The following is a 15932-nucleotide window of genomic DNA, read 5'->3' on the forward strand; positions in this document are numbered from 1 at the left end:
TATACATATACACAGAAACATACAAAGTATGATCCTAATTTGTTACATAACACAGAAACTTTCAAAACATACTCAGAATTTGGAAAATCACTGCTAAAGCTAAATCTAAATGTATTAAAATATAAATGAGAAAGTGCAAAGCTTAAAGTGATGGTAAATCCTAGCGTTTGTGAAACGCTAGGATTTACCAGTGGAACAAATAAAAGGGAATTAACTTTCAGTCATGAAGTATAATATACTTCATGCTGAAAGTTCCTTTATTTGTCTGAAGCGTTTGCCGCACTGAGCTCCTCAGGCAACCCATGGCAGAACTCTATTTTGCTGTGAGGGGATGTTTCCACCTCTTAGTCAATAGTCGTGTGTCCAGCTGGCGCCATGCCGGATAGCTAGCATGCTATTGGCTAAGATCACCTCACAGCAAAATAGCGTTCTGCCATGGGCTGGCTGAGGTGAACGCTTCAAACAAATAAAGGAACTTTCAGCATGAAGTATTTTATACTTCATGACTGGAAGTCCCCTTTATTTGTTCCACTGGTAAATGCTAACGTTTCATGAACGCTAGGATTTACCATCACATTAAAGGGCTATGAAACCCATTTTTTTTTCCTTTCGTTATTCAGATAGAGCAGGCAATTTTAATCAACTTTCTAATTTACTCCTATTATCACATTTTCTTTGTTCTCTTGGTATCTTTATTTGAAAAAGCAGGAATCTAAGCTTAGGAGCTGACCCATTTTTGGTTTAGCACCCTGGGTAGCCCTTGCTAGTTGGTGGCTACATTTAGGAGTAAATTAGAAACTTGCTTAAAATTTCATGCTCTATCTGAATCATGAATCCCTTTAAATGCAATAATACTGAAAGGACCCAGTCTAAAGTGTAAAGCAATCTAAAATACAAAGTGTAAGTGTAACAAAACTCTCTTACCACACAGTGCTGTATTGCAATGGGTCAGTCTCTTCTACATATATAGAAATTAAATAGATCTCACAGTGCTGAAGAGTTCTGACCTTTTTCTTTTTACTATTCAGTGAGGTCAGCCCTATAAAGTGTGAAATGCAATTTCTCTCCAAGCTGGAGAAACGTTGATTATTGTATCCTTAGAACTGAGACAGGGACTTCATATACTTAAAGGGACAGTCAACACCAGAATTTTTGTTGTTTGAAAAGATAGATAATTCCTTAATTACCCTTTCCCCAGTTTTGCATAACCAACACAGTTATAATAATACACATTTTACCTCTTTAATTACCTTGTATCTAAGCCTCTGCAGACTGCCCCCTTATTTCAGTTGTTTTGGCAGACTTGCATTTTAGTCAATCAGTGCTCACTCCTCAGTAAATTCACATGCATGAGCTCAATGTTATCTATATGAAACACATGAACCAACGCCCTTGAGTGGTGAAAAACTGTCAAAATGCATTTAGATTAGAGGCGGACTTCAAGGTCTAAGAAATTAGCTTATGAACCTCCTAGGTTTAGCTTTTAACTAAGAATACCAAGAGAACAAGGCAAAATTGGCGATATAACTAAATTGGAAAGTTGTTTAAAATTACATGCCCTATTTGAATCATTAAAGGTTTTTTTTGGACTTGAGTGTCCCTTTAAATAGGGTCAGCACATGTGTCCTCAATCTCTGCGTGCAGACTACAGGATCCCTGCAGAAACCCCAGTAATACCAGTAAATACAGAAAGTAGTCGCACAGGTTCCAATAAAAACTGCTTTATTCAGGGACTGGTTCTGCCAAACACTTTTACTGACAGAGCTAGGATAATGTTACTTAGAACATGCAGAGACACAGACAGCAGATAGGAAATACAAACAGGGCCAGATGGGCAGTAAAGGGCATCACTGTCACATGACTCTAGTATAATGTCACATTCCACAGCTGTGCTTACCTCTCCTCTCAGCTGGTGAATTGCTGCTGTTGGGGGATAATGTTACTGAAAACATGCAGAGGATCAGACAGAAGGTAGGAAATACACACAGGGCTAAATACGTCACATGACAGTTGATATGTTACATTCTCCAGCAGTACTCACCTCTCCGCTGCTCTGCAGGTGAATGCTGCTGTGGGAGGGCCTCTTCTTCATAATGACATATTCCTATAAAATATATAATAGAAAATTATCAGACTATTTCCATGGATAAGCAATAAAAAGGAAAAGCGGAAAACGGATCCTTGTATAAAAGTTCAAACTTTATTCGCCAAAATAAAAACAGAATGGCAAGTGCTCACAGGAACAAAACAAAATAGGCACAGGACTGCCATAGGAGATCTCTATTTTGTTGGTGAATAAAGTTTGAACTTTTATACAAGGATTTGTTTTCCGCTTTTCCATTTTATTGCTCATCTATTCAAGGAGTTGGGGGTACCCTTTTTTGGATCACGGATGCCGCTTGTGGAGCACGCCCACGGTGTACAGCAGTGAAGCAGGTGAATATTGACAGTCACACTTTGATACACCCCCTAGACAAGCCTCCTAGTATTTCTATGAGCGGATTGGTGGACACGAAGATTGACAGTTGCATGGACGAATGGGAGCCGACCACACCGTGTATGTGACGTATAGCACGCCGTGGAGGCGCAGTCACTACTCAGAAGAGAAAAGAGTCTTGTTCTCTATAATGACGAGCAGCTTGGATGCACATGGTAGGAGCAGTTATATACTGCGGTCCGGTGGAGAAGGATCAGAGGTCCAGGGAGGAGGAGGGGTGAGTGTGTTTTAAAGGGACACTCAATCAAATTTAAATTTTAATTATTCAGATAGAGCATGCCATTTTAAACAGTTTTCCAATTTACTTCCATTAACTAAATGTTCAGTCTTTTTATATTTAAACTTTTTGAGTCACCAGCTCCTACTGAGCATGTGCAAGAATAAGTGTGTATGCATTTGTGAATGGCTGATACATGGTACGTTTATGCATTTGTAATTGGCTGATGGCTGTCACATGGTACAGGGGGAGTGGAAAAAGACATCACTTTTAAAATTGTCAGAAACAAAATCTACTACTCAGCTGAAGTTCAGACTAAGTGCTATTGCATTGTCTTGTTATCTTGCATTTGTTGATTATGCAAATCTACTGTGTTGACTAGTCCTTTAAGTCCTGCGTATCTGCACTGAAGTATGCCGACACAGTTGAAAGCTTACCTGTGCTAGGGTTGTTTACTTTTTAGTGAAGGGGCCCCTGGGTTGTGGTGGAGGTTGTGCAGGAGGGACCCTGAGTGTTTGAGAACCGGGGTTATGCTTGCTTATTGGTGGCTAAATGACAGCCACCAATAAGCAAGTGCTATCCATGGTGCTGAACCTAAAATGGTCCGGTTTCTAAGCTTTACATTCCTGATTTTAAATAAAGATAGCAAGAGAACGTAGAAAAATTGATAATAGGAGTAAATTAGATAGTTGCTTAAAATTGCATGCTTTATCATAACCCCTTAATGACCACAGCACTTTTCCATTTTCTGTCCGTTTGGGACCAAGGCTATTTTTACATTTTTGCGGTGTTTGTGTTTAGCTGTAATTTTCCTCTAACTCATTTACTGTACCCACACATATTATATACCGTTTTTCTCGCCATTAAATGGACTTTCAAAATCTACAATTATTTTCATCATATCTTATAATTTGCTATAAAAAAAATACAAAATATGATGAAAAAAACAAAAAAAAACACTTTTTCTAACTTTGACCCCAAAATCTGTTACACATCTACAACCACAAAAAAACACCCATGCTAAATAGTTTCTAAATTTTGTCCTGAGTTTAGAAATACCCAATGTTTACATGTTCTTTGCTTTTTTTGCAAGTTATAGGGCAATAAATACAAGTAGCACTTTGTCATTTCCAAACCACTTTTTTTCAAAATTAGCGCTAGTTACATTGGGACACTAATATCTTTCAGGAATCTCTGAATATCCATTGACATGTATATATTTTTTTTTAGAAGACATCCCAAAGTATTGATCTAGGCCCATTTTGGTATATTTCATGCCACCATTTCACCGCTGAATGCGATCAAATAATTTTTTTTTTTCACATTTCACAAATTTTTTCACAAACTTTAGGTTTCTCACTGAAATTATTTACAAACAACTCATGAAATTATGGCATAAATGGTTGTAAATGCTTCTCTGGGATCCCCTTTGTTCATAAATAGCAGACATATATGGCTTTGGCTTTGCTTTTTGGTAATTAGAAGGCTGCTAAATGCCACTGCGCACCACACGTGTATTATGCCCAGCAGTGAATGGGTTAATTAGGGAGCATGTAGGGAGCTTCTAGGGTTAATTTTAGCTCTAGTGTAGTGTAATAGACAACCCCAAGTATTGATCTAGGCCCATTTTGGTATATTTCATGCCACCATTTCACCGCCAAAAGCAATCAAATAAAAAAAAAATGTTCACTTTTTCAAACTTTAGGTTTCTCACTAAAATTATTTACAAACAGCTTGTGCAATTATGGCACAAATGGTTGTAAATTCTTCTCTGGGATCCCCTTTGTTCAGAAATAGCAGACATATATGGCTTTGGCGTTGCTTTTTGGTAATTAGAAGGCCGCTAAATGCTGCTGCACATCACATGTGTATTATGGCCAGCAGTGAAGGGGTTAATTAGGTAGTTTGTAGGGAGCTTGCAGGATTAATTTTAGCTTTAGTGTAGAGATCAGACTCCCACCTGACACATCCCACCCCCTGATCCCTCCCAAACAGCTCTCTTCCCTCCCCCACCCCACAATTGTCCACACCATCTTAAGTACTGGCAGAAAGTCTGCCAGTACTAAAATAAAAGGTATTAAAAAATTATTTTTTTTTAGCATATTTACATATGCTGTTATGTAGGATCCCCCCTTAGCCCCCAACCTCCCTGATCCCCCCAAAATAGCTCCCTAACCCTCCCCCTCTGCCTTATTGGGGCCATCTTGGCTACTGGCAGCTGTCTGCCAGTACCCAGTTTGCAAATAAAAAGGTTTTTTTATTACTTGTTTTTATTTGTTTCTGTAGTGTAGCTTCCCCCCCCCCCCCACAGTCCAATATCCCACCAGCCAAACCGATCACCAAATAAATATAATTCCCCCCTTGATCCCCACTTCTAACTAAAAATTTTCTGTAGCATAGTGGTTCCCACCCGCTCCCTCCCCGTGCATGCGCCCGCCCGGCCTCCCCGTGCACGTGCTCGCGTCCGTGCGCGCCCCCCCGATCGTCCCCGCCCCCGATCCCGCCCCCCTCCGCATCACAAAGGCCATCGATGGCCGCCACCCGCCTCCCATACCGGCTCCCACCCACCAATGAACTTAGCCGTTAATGTCCGGTGCAGAGAGGGCCACAGAGTGGCTCTCTCTGCATCGGATGGCTAAAAATGGTTATTGCAGGATGCCTCGATATCGAGGCATCACTGCAATAACCGGAAAGCAGCTGGAAGCGAGCAGGATCGCTTCCAGCTGCTTTCCACACCGAGGACGTGCAGGGTTCATCCTCAGGCGTTAACTGCCTTTTTTTTGAGGACGTACCCTGCACGTCCTCGGTCGTTAAGGGGTTAAAGGGACACTGTACCCAAAAAAATTCTTTGTAATTCAGAAAGAACATTCAATTTTAAGCAACTTTTTTATTTACTCCTATTATCAATTTTTCTTCGTTCTCTTGCTGTCTTTATTTGAAAAGAAGACATCTAAGCTTATTTTGGGTTCAGTACTCTGGACAGCACTTTTTTATTGGTGAATGAATTTATCCACCAATCAGCAAGGACAACCCAGGTTGTTCACCAAAAATGGGCCGGCATCTAAACTTACATTTTTGCTTTTTCTTTTTCCTTTCTTTTTCTCTCTTTTTCTTTTTCCCAGTCTTATTTTTACGTTCTTCCTATTGATCACTATATGTGAAAAAACTCTGAGGTACAGGGTTCTAGACTTTATGTACAATAACCATTCTAAAAATGATAAGTGGATTAGGTTGTTGATTTTGGTATAAGCACTTCGTACAGTTTTGATGCTAGCCCATGTTGTATAAGTGGTTGATATTATTGTTCATTATGAAGTTTTTGTGTTATTGTCTGATTGTCTTACAGATGTATATTTGAACCTGCTCCTCAATAAAATAAAACATTTTTAAAAAAACTTAACAAATAAAGATACCAAGAGAATGAAGAAAATTTGATAAAAGGAGTAAATTAGAAAGTTGTTTAAAATGTCATGCTCAATCTGAATTACGAAAGAAAAAATTTGGGTACAGTGTCCCTTTAAGCATTAAAGAAATAATGTGGGTTTAGTATCCCTTTAAAGTGAACAGTTGTGTAGAAGACACTGGGTGCTGGGGAGGTAGTTTGATGAAAGGTTATGCAGGGGATTATTGGTGCTGGGGTAGGTTTAGTAGTGGAAGGTTTTCCAGGTGACCCTGGGTGCCAGGTAGATTTTACGGTGGATAGTTGTGCAGGGGATGCTGGGAAGGATTTATAGTATAGGGGAGTACAGGGGATCTTGGGTGCTGGGGAAAGTTTTGTGGATGTAGGTTGTGCCGGTGGGTGAGCTGAAGTCGGGGTTAGTGTGATGGCCTGGAAGAGCTGAAGTCTGGGTTAGTGAGATTGTTTGGGTGAGCTGATGTTTGGGTTAGTGAGATAGTTTGGGTGATTTAAAGTGATGGTTAGTGATATGGGTGTGGGTGAGTTGAAGTTAGTGTTAGTGAGATGATCTGGATGAGATTAAGTTAGGGTTAGTGGGATGGTCTGGGTAAACTGAGGTTAGGGTTAGTGAGATGATCTGGATGAGATTAAGTTAGCGTTAGTGAGATGATCTGGGTGAGATGAAGTTAGGGTTAGTCTGGGTAAGCTGAGGTTAGGGTTAGTGAGATGATCTGGATGAGATTAAGTTAGCATTAGTGAGATGAAGTTAGGGTTAGTCTGGGTAAGATGAGGTTAGGGTTAGTGAGATGATCTGGATGAGATGAAGTTAGGGTTAGTGAGATGGTCTGGGTAAAATTAAGTTAGGGTTAGTGAAATATGTATGGTGTATCAGAAGCAGTACAGTAAATAGGAGGACCAGTGTCACATGACATTACCCAGTAGCTCTCACCTCTCCGGTTAGCAGGCAGATGATGCCCAGGGCCTGACTCAGGAACTGCTCTGCCATCTGCTTCCTGTATTTGTTCATCTTGTTTATAATCAGTGACGGAGTCAGATGCTATCAATTTGACACCTGCATGAAGAATGGAAAACGGCAACATGAGAGATGGGAAATAATCAGAGCTCGTCCTGTATTTATATTATGGTAAAGAGCAGATTTTTTGGTGATATTAAACAAGTTTATTTTATTTATGCATATTCTAATACTACACATGTGACCAGCTGCATGTAGAGTAATAAATATACACAGTGAGAAAATGTGACAATATTTATAAAGCATGTGTCAAATTTAATGGGAGATACATTTATTTAATAATATTTTAATAGGATCAGACAGAAGTCATGAAAAGTGATGTGGTAGTGTTTGTATAATATGATGTGTAAAAAATGATATTTATTTCAGCATACACTGATAATTAGATACAATTTATTAAAATACAGTATAATTCAAGAAACATCAGTATATAAGAAAATAAAGTGAGTAAGTCCAAAATTAAAAATAATTTAAAAGTAGGGACGTCTCCCTGATAAAAGAACACAATCTTAAAAATTCAGGAGTATTCAAAACATAAGAACTAAAAACGCTTCTAAAATAATATGAGCATATAGTGTTATACTAAGATGCAATAACAAGCAGGAAATATATTTAAAGCATATAGTGCTGTACTAAGATGCAATAACAAACAGGAAATATATTTCAAAGATGTATACGATAGCATTAGCTAGACAGAACTGTCTCATTAGCCACATGTTAGCTCCAGAGTGATACTTTACCTACTTTGTAACAAAATTGCTTTGCTATTCATTACGAACTTACGAACTTTTAACTGACACAAGACGGTATTGGGGAGATCCCCTGCCGCCATCATTTGATCTAAGACGTCGCCAACTGTCTGTTTTAGCCTGACTAGCTAATGCTTTTGTATACATCTTTGAAATATATTTCCTGCTTGTTATTGCATCTTTGTATAACACTATATGCTCATATTATTTTAGAAGCGTTTTTAGCTCTTATGTTTTGAATACTCCTGAATTTTTAAGATTGTGTTTTTTTATCAGGGAGACGTCCCTACGTTTAAATTATTTTTAATTTTGGACTTACTCACTTTATTTTCTTATATACTGATGTTTCTTGAATTATACTGTATTTTAATAAATTGTATCTAATTATCAGTGTATGCTCATATAAATATAATTTTTTACACATCACATTATACAAACACTACCACATCACTTTACTATACCTTTAGCTTTCTTAGCGCCCTAACCCACTCCCTTTTGCTCATCCTTTTCTGAATAGAACGAAGGATCTATTCTTCTGTTAGGAGTTTGGTATCCCTGACTTTTTGCGCTCTACTCCCCCCCCCATTTTCTCAGAAGTCATGAAAAGCAAGAGGTTGACTGTATACAGGAATATGAAGCATAAGCCAACACGTCATGAAGCAGATGAAAAATAATTTGCAGCTGCCTGGATCACAGGATTTGTTAAAGGGCCACTCTACACCAATTATTTTATTTAAAAAAAAGATAGATAACCCCTTTACTACCCATTCCGCAGCTTTGCACATTCAGGATTGTTATATTAATATACTATAAAACTTTTAAAAATATAAATGTATTCCTGTTTCTAACCCACTACAGACTGCCTCTTATCTCAGTTAATTTTTTTTTATAGTTTTTCACACCAGGCCGGGTAAGTTCATGAGTACCATATAGATAATATTGTGCTCACTCCCGTGGAGTTATTCATGAGCCAGTACTAATTGTCTAAAATACAAGTCTGTAAATAACTGTCAGGGTGCCAGGAATCAAACTGAGACGAGAAATGCAAAAATAATCACACCTTTATTAATAGCAAAAAATAATAAAAAGTCCACAGGTCAAATAACAAGCCAGGAGTCAAAACCAGAGCTGGTAGTCAGACAAGCCAAGTCAGGAGCCAAAGCGAATAGTCAGACGAGCCGGAATCAGGAACAAGGAAAACAGCAGAGTCAGGAACAAGCCAGGGATCAGGAACCAGGAAGGACGTCAAGGCAGCCAGGTAATACACAGGAACTCTCACAAACAGGTCTGAGACAATGCAAAGGCAAAGCATACTGAACAGAGGCCCTTTAAATAATAAGTGGTGACATCACAATTCTTAGACTGCATCCTGTCTCACATGGATGATGCACACCAGTCTGGCCATAAAAGGAAGTGCAGGAAATGAGTAGCATCCCCCACAATGCACCATAGTCAGGAAGAGAGGTGAGTAAAATGGCTGCCAGCCGCACATGGCAAACAAAACAGGGAAAACCCTGACAATAACCCTGAGATAAGGGAACAGTCTGCAAAGACTTAGATACAAGGTAATGACACAGGTATATTAATATAACAGTGTTGGTTATGCAAAACTATGGAATTGGTAATAAAGTGATTAACTATCTTTTTAAATATTTTGGAACAATTATCCTGTAATTTATAGGATTATCTCAAACTGGGAGCTCTGTCCTGGTGTTTCTCAGTTCCTCATCTATTTCTGGCCCACCAGACTGTGCCTCCGAATCAGTCTGTCATGCCCATGCACTACCCAGATGGTACAATATAAAAAAGAAGAAAAAAAAAAAAAAGAAGGCGCCACCATAGTGCACAATCAATATGATAAATCAAGACCAGCGCACAAATAAATGTACTCACAGGATTCAAGGCACTTGAGAAGTGCAACAAAGGCTTCCTGGGCTCTTAAAGTCGCCCAGACAACTTCTCCCGTGTTCTCCAAGCCTCTCGATGTTCAAATCGGCCTCCACCGTACAGTGTTCACAGAAGTTGTGTAAGACTGCAGTGATCAAGTATACCTCTATACACTTGCGTGTAATAATAAAGGGTTATACTGATATAGAAATACAAATAAAGCTCGTGGATAAGTCTAATAGAATAAAAAATACTTTTATTTTAATAAAAACACAACGTTTCACAATCTATATTGACCGTTTCATCAGGTGTAATTACAAAATTAAAATACCCACGGCTTAAATACACTTTTTTTGGGTGTCCTAGGGGTTTTACTGCGCTTGCGTGTTAGTAACCTTGTTACTGTAGCCTGCAAGAGTATCGGATTGGTCTAAAATATCCAATCGGTGTTAGCTGATCAGCCCAACCTCCCGGTCTGTTGTTCCGCTCAAAATCAATGAGCATCTGACACACCTATAGGCTCCATACGCAACAGTGTTAGAACATTAACCCATTAACTGTCATCCTTGTAACGCTCGATACATACATAAATCTATCAGCCGGTTTTACAAGCAAAGCTCAGTATCACACGCCCCCTGCAATCTGGACTCTCCCAAAATACAACTATATACTGCACATCAAATAAACAGATATAGATACAAAAACAAAATTAAAACTATAAAAAAGATAAAATCATATACATTTTAAATTTAAAAATAAAGATCACATCTCCAATGTACCCACATTATGATGTACTCCTAAAAGCGGATATGTTCGATCCTGATTTTCCCCTATAACTTATCTTGTTCAGATAGTCCCCTATAACTAATCTATTCAATCAATCGTATACAATCCACAATGTAATATTATAGCTTCCTCATCTTGATACATATCTGTATGTTAAAAGTATTGTTGATGAGATAAGCTTATATTAGTATACGTGTAGTATAGGACATAAATATCCTATACCTACATTTTCTCCATTTATCCTATCAGATACTCATATACCTGTACTCTAAAATTACACTAGTACACTATTGAATAGAAACACCATAGATGTTATTATATGATCCTCTCCTCACCTAGATCCAAAGTGTGAAATCTATACTAATGTCCTATAACCTTGAAGCCCATATGGTGTAGAATATATTTGACCATATGTGTAAAAGAATATATATATGTGTCCATCTTGTCTCTTAAGAAATGCACGTATATGCACCATCAGTATAAAAGTGCATTCATGTTCCTATGTATACTTGTTCCCCGTATGTATCTTTTAAATACAAAAATAGGCTTGATGTAGTGTGGGGCGTGGGAACTGCTATGATGTTTCTAAAATCACAAGTTTTGATGTCCTAGTTATTAAATGGTGCCATGTCTATATTATCGTTCAACCCATACTTTAATGTATCTTTCAAATACTAGAATTAACTTTCATGATGTAAGGGGCAAGTGAACTGTTTTAGTGCCCTAACTGTTAAATATGGCCATATCTATATTTTTCCATATTAGAATGAGTACATGGGGGCTGGTATGATCTTTCTATATACCGGAGTTCTACTGTCCTAGTTGTTAAATGCTGCCATGTCTATATTTTCGTTTTAACCCATACGGGTATAGAGTCCTTATCTTCCAGATCCAGAATGTCTCCCTTTGTCTTAGATAGAGGAGTCTATTTCTACCCCATTTAGCATTGACTTGTTCTATTTTTAAATTTAAAATGTATATGATTTTATCTTTTTTATAGTTTTATTTTATTTTTATTTTGTTTTTGTATCTATATCTGTTTATTTGTAGTACAGTATATAGTTGTATTTTGGGAGAGTCCAGATTGCAGGGGGCGTGTGATACTGTGCTTTGCTTGTAAAACCGGCTGATAGATTTATGTATGTATCAAGCGTTACAAGGATGACAGTTAATGGGTTAATGTTCTAACACTGTTGCGTATGGAGCCTAGAGGTGTGTCAGATGCTCATTGATTTTGAGCGGAACAAGAGACCGGGAGGTTGGGCTGAACAGCTAACACTGATTGGATATTTTAGACCAATCCGATACTCTTGCAGGCTACAGCAACAAGGTTACTAACACGCAAGCGCAGTAAAACCCCTAGGACGCCTTAAAAAAGTGTATTTAAGCCGTGGGTATTTTAATTTTGTAATTACACCTGATGAAACGGTCAATATAGATCGTGAAACATTGTGTTTTTATTAAAATAATAAAAGTATTTTTTATTCTATTAGACTTATCCACAAGCTTTATTTGTATCTCTATATCAGTATAACCCTTTATTATTACACGCAAGTATAGAGGTATACTTGATCACTGCAGTCTTACACAACTTCTGTGAACTGTACGGTGGAGGCCGATTTGAACATCGAGAGGCTTGGAGAACACGGGAGAAGTTGTCTGGGCGACTTTAAGAGCCTAGGAAGCCTTTGTTGCACTGCTCAAGTGCCTTGAATCCTGTGAGTACATTTATTTGTGCGCTGGTCTTGATTTATCATATTGATTGTGCACTATGGTGGAGCCTTCTTTTTTATATGATATAGTACTCTAATTTGTATACCAACAAATTTGGAAGAAGCAGCTTACCCCGACCCTCTGGATTTGCTGAAGATTGATGCGATACCATTCAAGAGGTGTTGGGAGAAACCCTATACAGACTTTGGACAAGTGATATCAGGTATCACAAAGCGTATGAACTTTTCACTGATGTTTATACATCACTTTATGTCACTATTTATTATTTATTATTAACATCAGTATATTTGATATTATCACTATTTGGTGCTAGGGAGTGCAGTGTATTTACGCATAATATTACCCTGAGCAATCCAATATTTATATGGTTATGAGTGTATTATGAAATTTAATGTGTATAATATTTAAGATTATACATTGGCGCATCCAATACTCTAAACATATTTTTGTACCACCCAGACTGTGCCCCTGAATAAGTGAACCCTAGGATAAAATATATAATGATGCTTAAATCTGGGCAATAAAGTGTCACATAGATCAGTAAATGACAAAATCCAAAAGATGTATTACTACATCTGCTGTAAGGTTGCACCTTATACCTAGTACCCTCTGTACAGATGCGATTGTGCTTTTGTTTACCAACTATATATCATTATACAGACATTGCTCTGTGACAAAAGGTTTACTTGTAATATTTAGTTAAACTGATTCATAACATTTTTCTGCTCTATTAATCTCAGTGTCTTTCATACACCTTAATAATAATAAAAAAAAATATCAGCATAATCATTACTATATTTGTTTTTAAAACATTTCACAATAATGTCACTAAACTAACACACATGCAAATAATTAATTGTAACACACAGACTGTACCTCATCCTCTTACACCAGAACCCTTCACAAAGCCCCCTTTTCACCCTCTAATCCCCCTCTCCCTCACACAGCTACCTCCTCAACCTCTAACCTCGCACGCTCAGCCACCCTCTCCCTCACACACAGTGCTTCCTCATCTTCTAACCCTCCCACTTTTTTTACACACAACCCCTTCCTCACTCTCTAAACCACTCTCACGCATAGCTCCCTTCTCAGCAATCAGCATCTAATCCCCTCTCCCTCTCACACAGATATCTTCTTTAACTTCTAACACCCCCTCTTCTTCACATGGCCCCTCATTAACCCCCATCCCTCACACACAGCTCCCCCTCACCATTTAACCCTCACACACAACTGCATCTTTACCCCCTCTACCACACACACAGCACCTTCCTAGTCCTCACCCTCTAACCTCCCATTCCCTGACAGCCCCCTCATCACCTTTTTATGCCCCTGTCCCTTACACACAGTACCTACCTAACCCTCTTTCCCTCACAGACAACACCCTCCTCACCCCTCACAGAAAGCTTGTCCTCGCCATCTAACCCTCCTCTCCTTCACAAAGCCCTCTTTTCACCCTCTAAAGCCCTCTCCCTCACACACAGCCCCCTCCTCAACGATTAACCCCCCTACCTCACACACAACCCCCTGTTCACCCTCTAACCCACTCAAGCTCACACACAGCCCCCTAATCATCCATTAACCCCCTCCCTTACACAGCCCCCTCCTTACCCTCTAACCCACTCACCCACCTCACCCCCCCCTTACTCACACACAGCCCCCTCCACTTCCATAAACCACCTCCCTCACACACAGCCTCCCTCACACAACTGAATCTTCACCCCCCTTCTAGCCCTGAGAGCCCTCACCCTCTAACCCCCCCTCCCTTACACACAGCCCCCTCCTCAACCTCTAATCGCCCTATTCCTTACACACAGTCTCCACCTCACCCTCTTAACTCACCTCACACAAAGCCCCTCTGCCCCCTCCTAGTCCTCACCCTCGAACAACCCACTCTAACTCACACACAGCCACCTCCTCACCATATAGCCCCTTTTCCTCACAAAAAAGCACGCTCCTCACCCTCACAGCCCCCTCTACCTCACACACTGCCCCCTCCTCATTATCTAACCCTCCTCTATTTTACAAAGCCCCCTCCTCACCCACACAGCCCCCTCATCATCATCAAACTATCCTCTCTTTTACAAAGCACCACCCTAACCCTCTAAGCCCCCTCTCCCTCACACACAGCCCCCTACTCACACAACAAGCAGATTCCGTTAGCTGTCACACGCAGTCCTCTCCTCACCATCAGACAATAAGCTGCTGCCGTTACCTGTTACGCTGCTTCCTGTGTCACACACAGCCGCTATCTCACATAAGGTATCACTATACACAGTTGTCCGGTGTTGTGTCGGATTCCCGATTTTGATAGATCACCAGTTTCGACACAACAACTGTAACGGCTAGATTCCAAAATGCTAAAGGACCTAAATATGTCACATGGTACAGGCAAGGGGAGGGAGTGGGTGGAGATATTACTTCGGCTTTGTTCCTTCTTGCCTGAATGCCTGTTGTGTTTATAGTATGCAGTATTTATTATATGCAGTCCATGTCCGTGGTGCTAATGATTGTCTGACCAAACCATTGATTACCTCTAATTGCTCCCAATCTGCCAAAGATAAATGGGGCAATCCTTACCTTTCTGCGCCGCATTTGGTGCGAGCTTCCTAAAGGCCTCCCATTTAAACCATGATAAAGCATCAGCTACAACATTCTTAACTCCTGGTATGTGTTTATAACTTTATATTATGCTCTAAACATTTTAAAACTAGAGGCTGCATGAATGCTATGGCCTGAGGGGCAGATGCAGATAAGCTATTTAATACAACTACAACTCCTCTATTGCCAGACTAGAACAAAATGCTTTTGTTAGCCAATTCTTTCCCCCATAGTTCTATCGCTGTCACAATTGGGAACAATTCAAGTAACACCAACCCTTCTCATGCCAAGCCTGCGGCCACTTACCCACGCACAATCTGCCATCCAAATAAGTGCCAACCCCTGCACTTCCTGCAGCATCTGTATATAACTGCATTTTATTAGCAGTCACCTTCTGCTCCCAAATCCTGATGCCATTAAAACTACTTAGGAAATTATCTCATACTTTTAAATCCCCTTTTAATTGACTGTTCAGTCGAATCATGTGACTAGACTTTACAAACCCTCTGGTACTCACTTCCAACCTTCTTTTAATGATTCTTCCCACTGGAATCACCATGCATGGCCTTCCTTATCTTCACAACCTTATCTTGGGGCAATCTGCAATGGGGATTCACCGAATAACTCTATATGCCTAGAAAGAATAACTTAGAACAGGGACCCTCTGATTTGTCATCTGCCACTGGAACCCCCATCTCTACAAACATTTTCAGCAGTACATTAAGAACTCTATCACATTCTCCTGTACCCTTTCTACCTACTACCATGAAGTCATCAAGGTAATGCACGATACTACTCTCACATGCCCTTCTCTCTACCAGCCAATGCAAAAAAGTGCTGGACATTTCAAAATCCACACAAGATATAGCACACCCCATAGGCAGACATTTGTCAATATAAAACTTGCCCTCAAATTTGCATCCCATCAAAACAAAACTTTTTGGCTTTATAGGTAGTAATTTGAATGCAGATTCTATATCAACTTTTGCTAAATCAGGACCCAGCCTGCCAACCTAACCAAATTTACTGCCTGG

At 39.5% G+C, this 15932-nt stretch overlaps 1 protein-coding gene across 1 annotated transcript in view; it reads right to left on the reverse strand.

Annotated features, from left to right (window-relative positions):
- Positions 1–14646, reverse strand: part of LOC128657978 (gastrula zinc finger protein XlCGF66.1-like) — a 28265-nt gene extending 13619 nt beyond the window's left edge. Inside the window, exons 1-3 of the mRNA XM_053712418.1 lie at positions 14513–14646; positions 7061–7183; positions 2042–2104 (exon numbers count right to left, since the gene is read on the reverse strand). Coding sequence (XP_053568393.1) covers positions 2042–2104; positions 7061–7138 — 141 coding nt within the window. The 5' untranslated portion in view covers positions 7139–7183; positions 14513–14646. The remainder of the gene's footprint in view (positions 1–2041; positions 2105–7060; positions 7184–14512) is intronic.
- Positions 14647–15932: the final 1286 nt, after the last annotated feature.

The sequence above is a fragment of the Bombina bombina genome, chromosome 4, assembly GCF_027579735.1.
Source record: "Bombina bombina isolate aBomBom1 chromosome 4, aBomBom1.pri, whole genome shotgun sequence".
Lineage (NCBI taxonomy): Eukaryota > Metazoa > Chordata > Amphibia > Anura > Bombinatoridae > Bombina > Bombina bombina.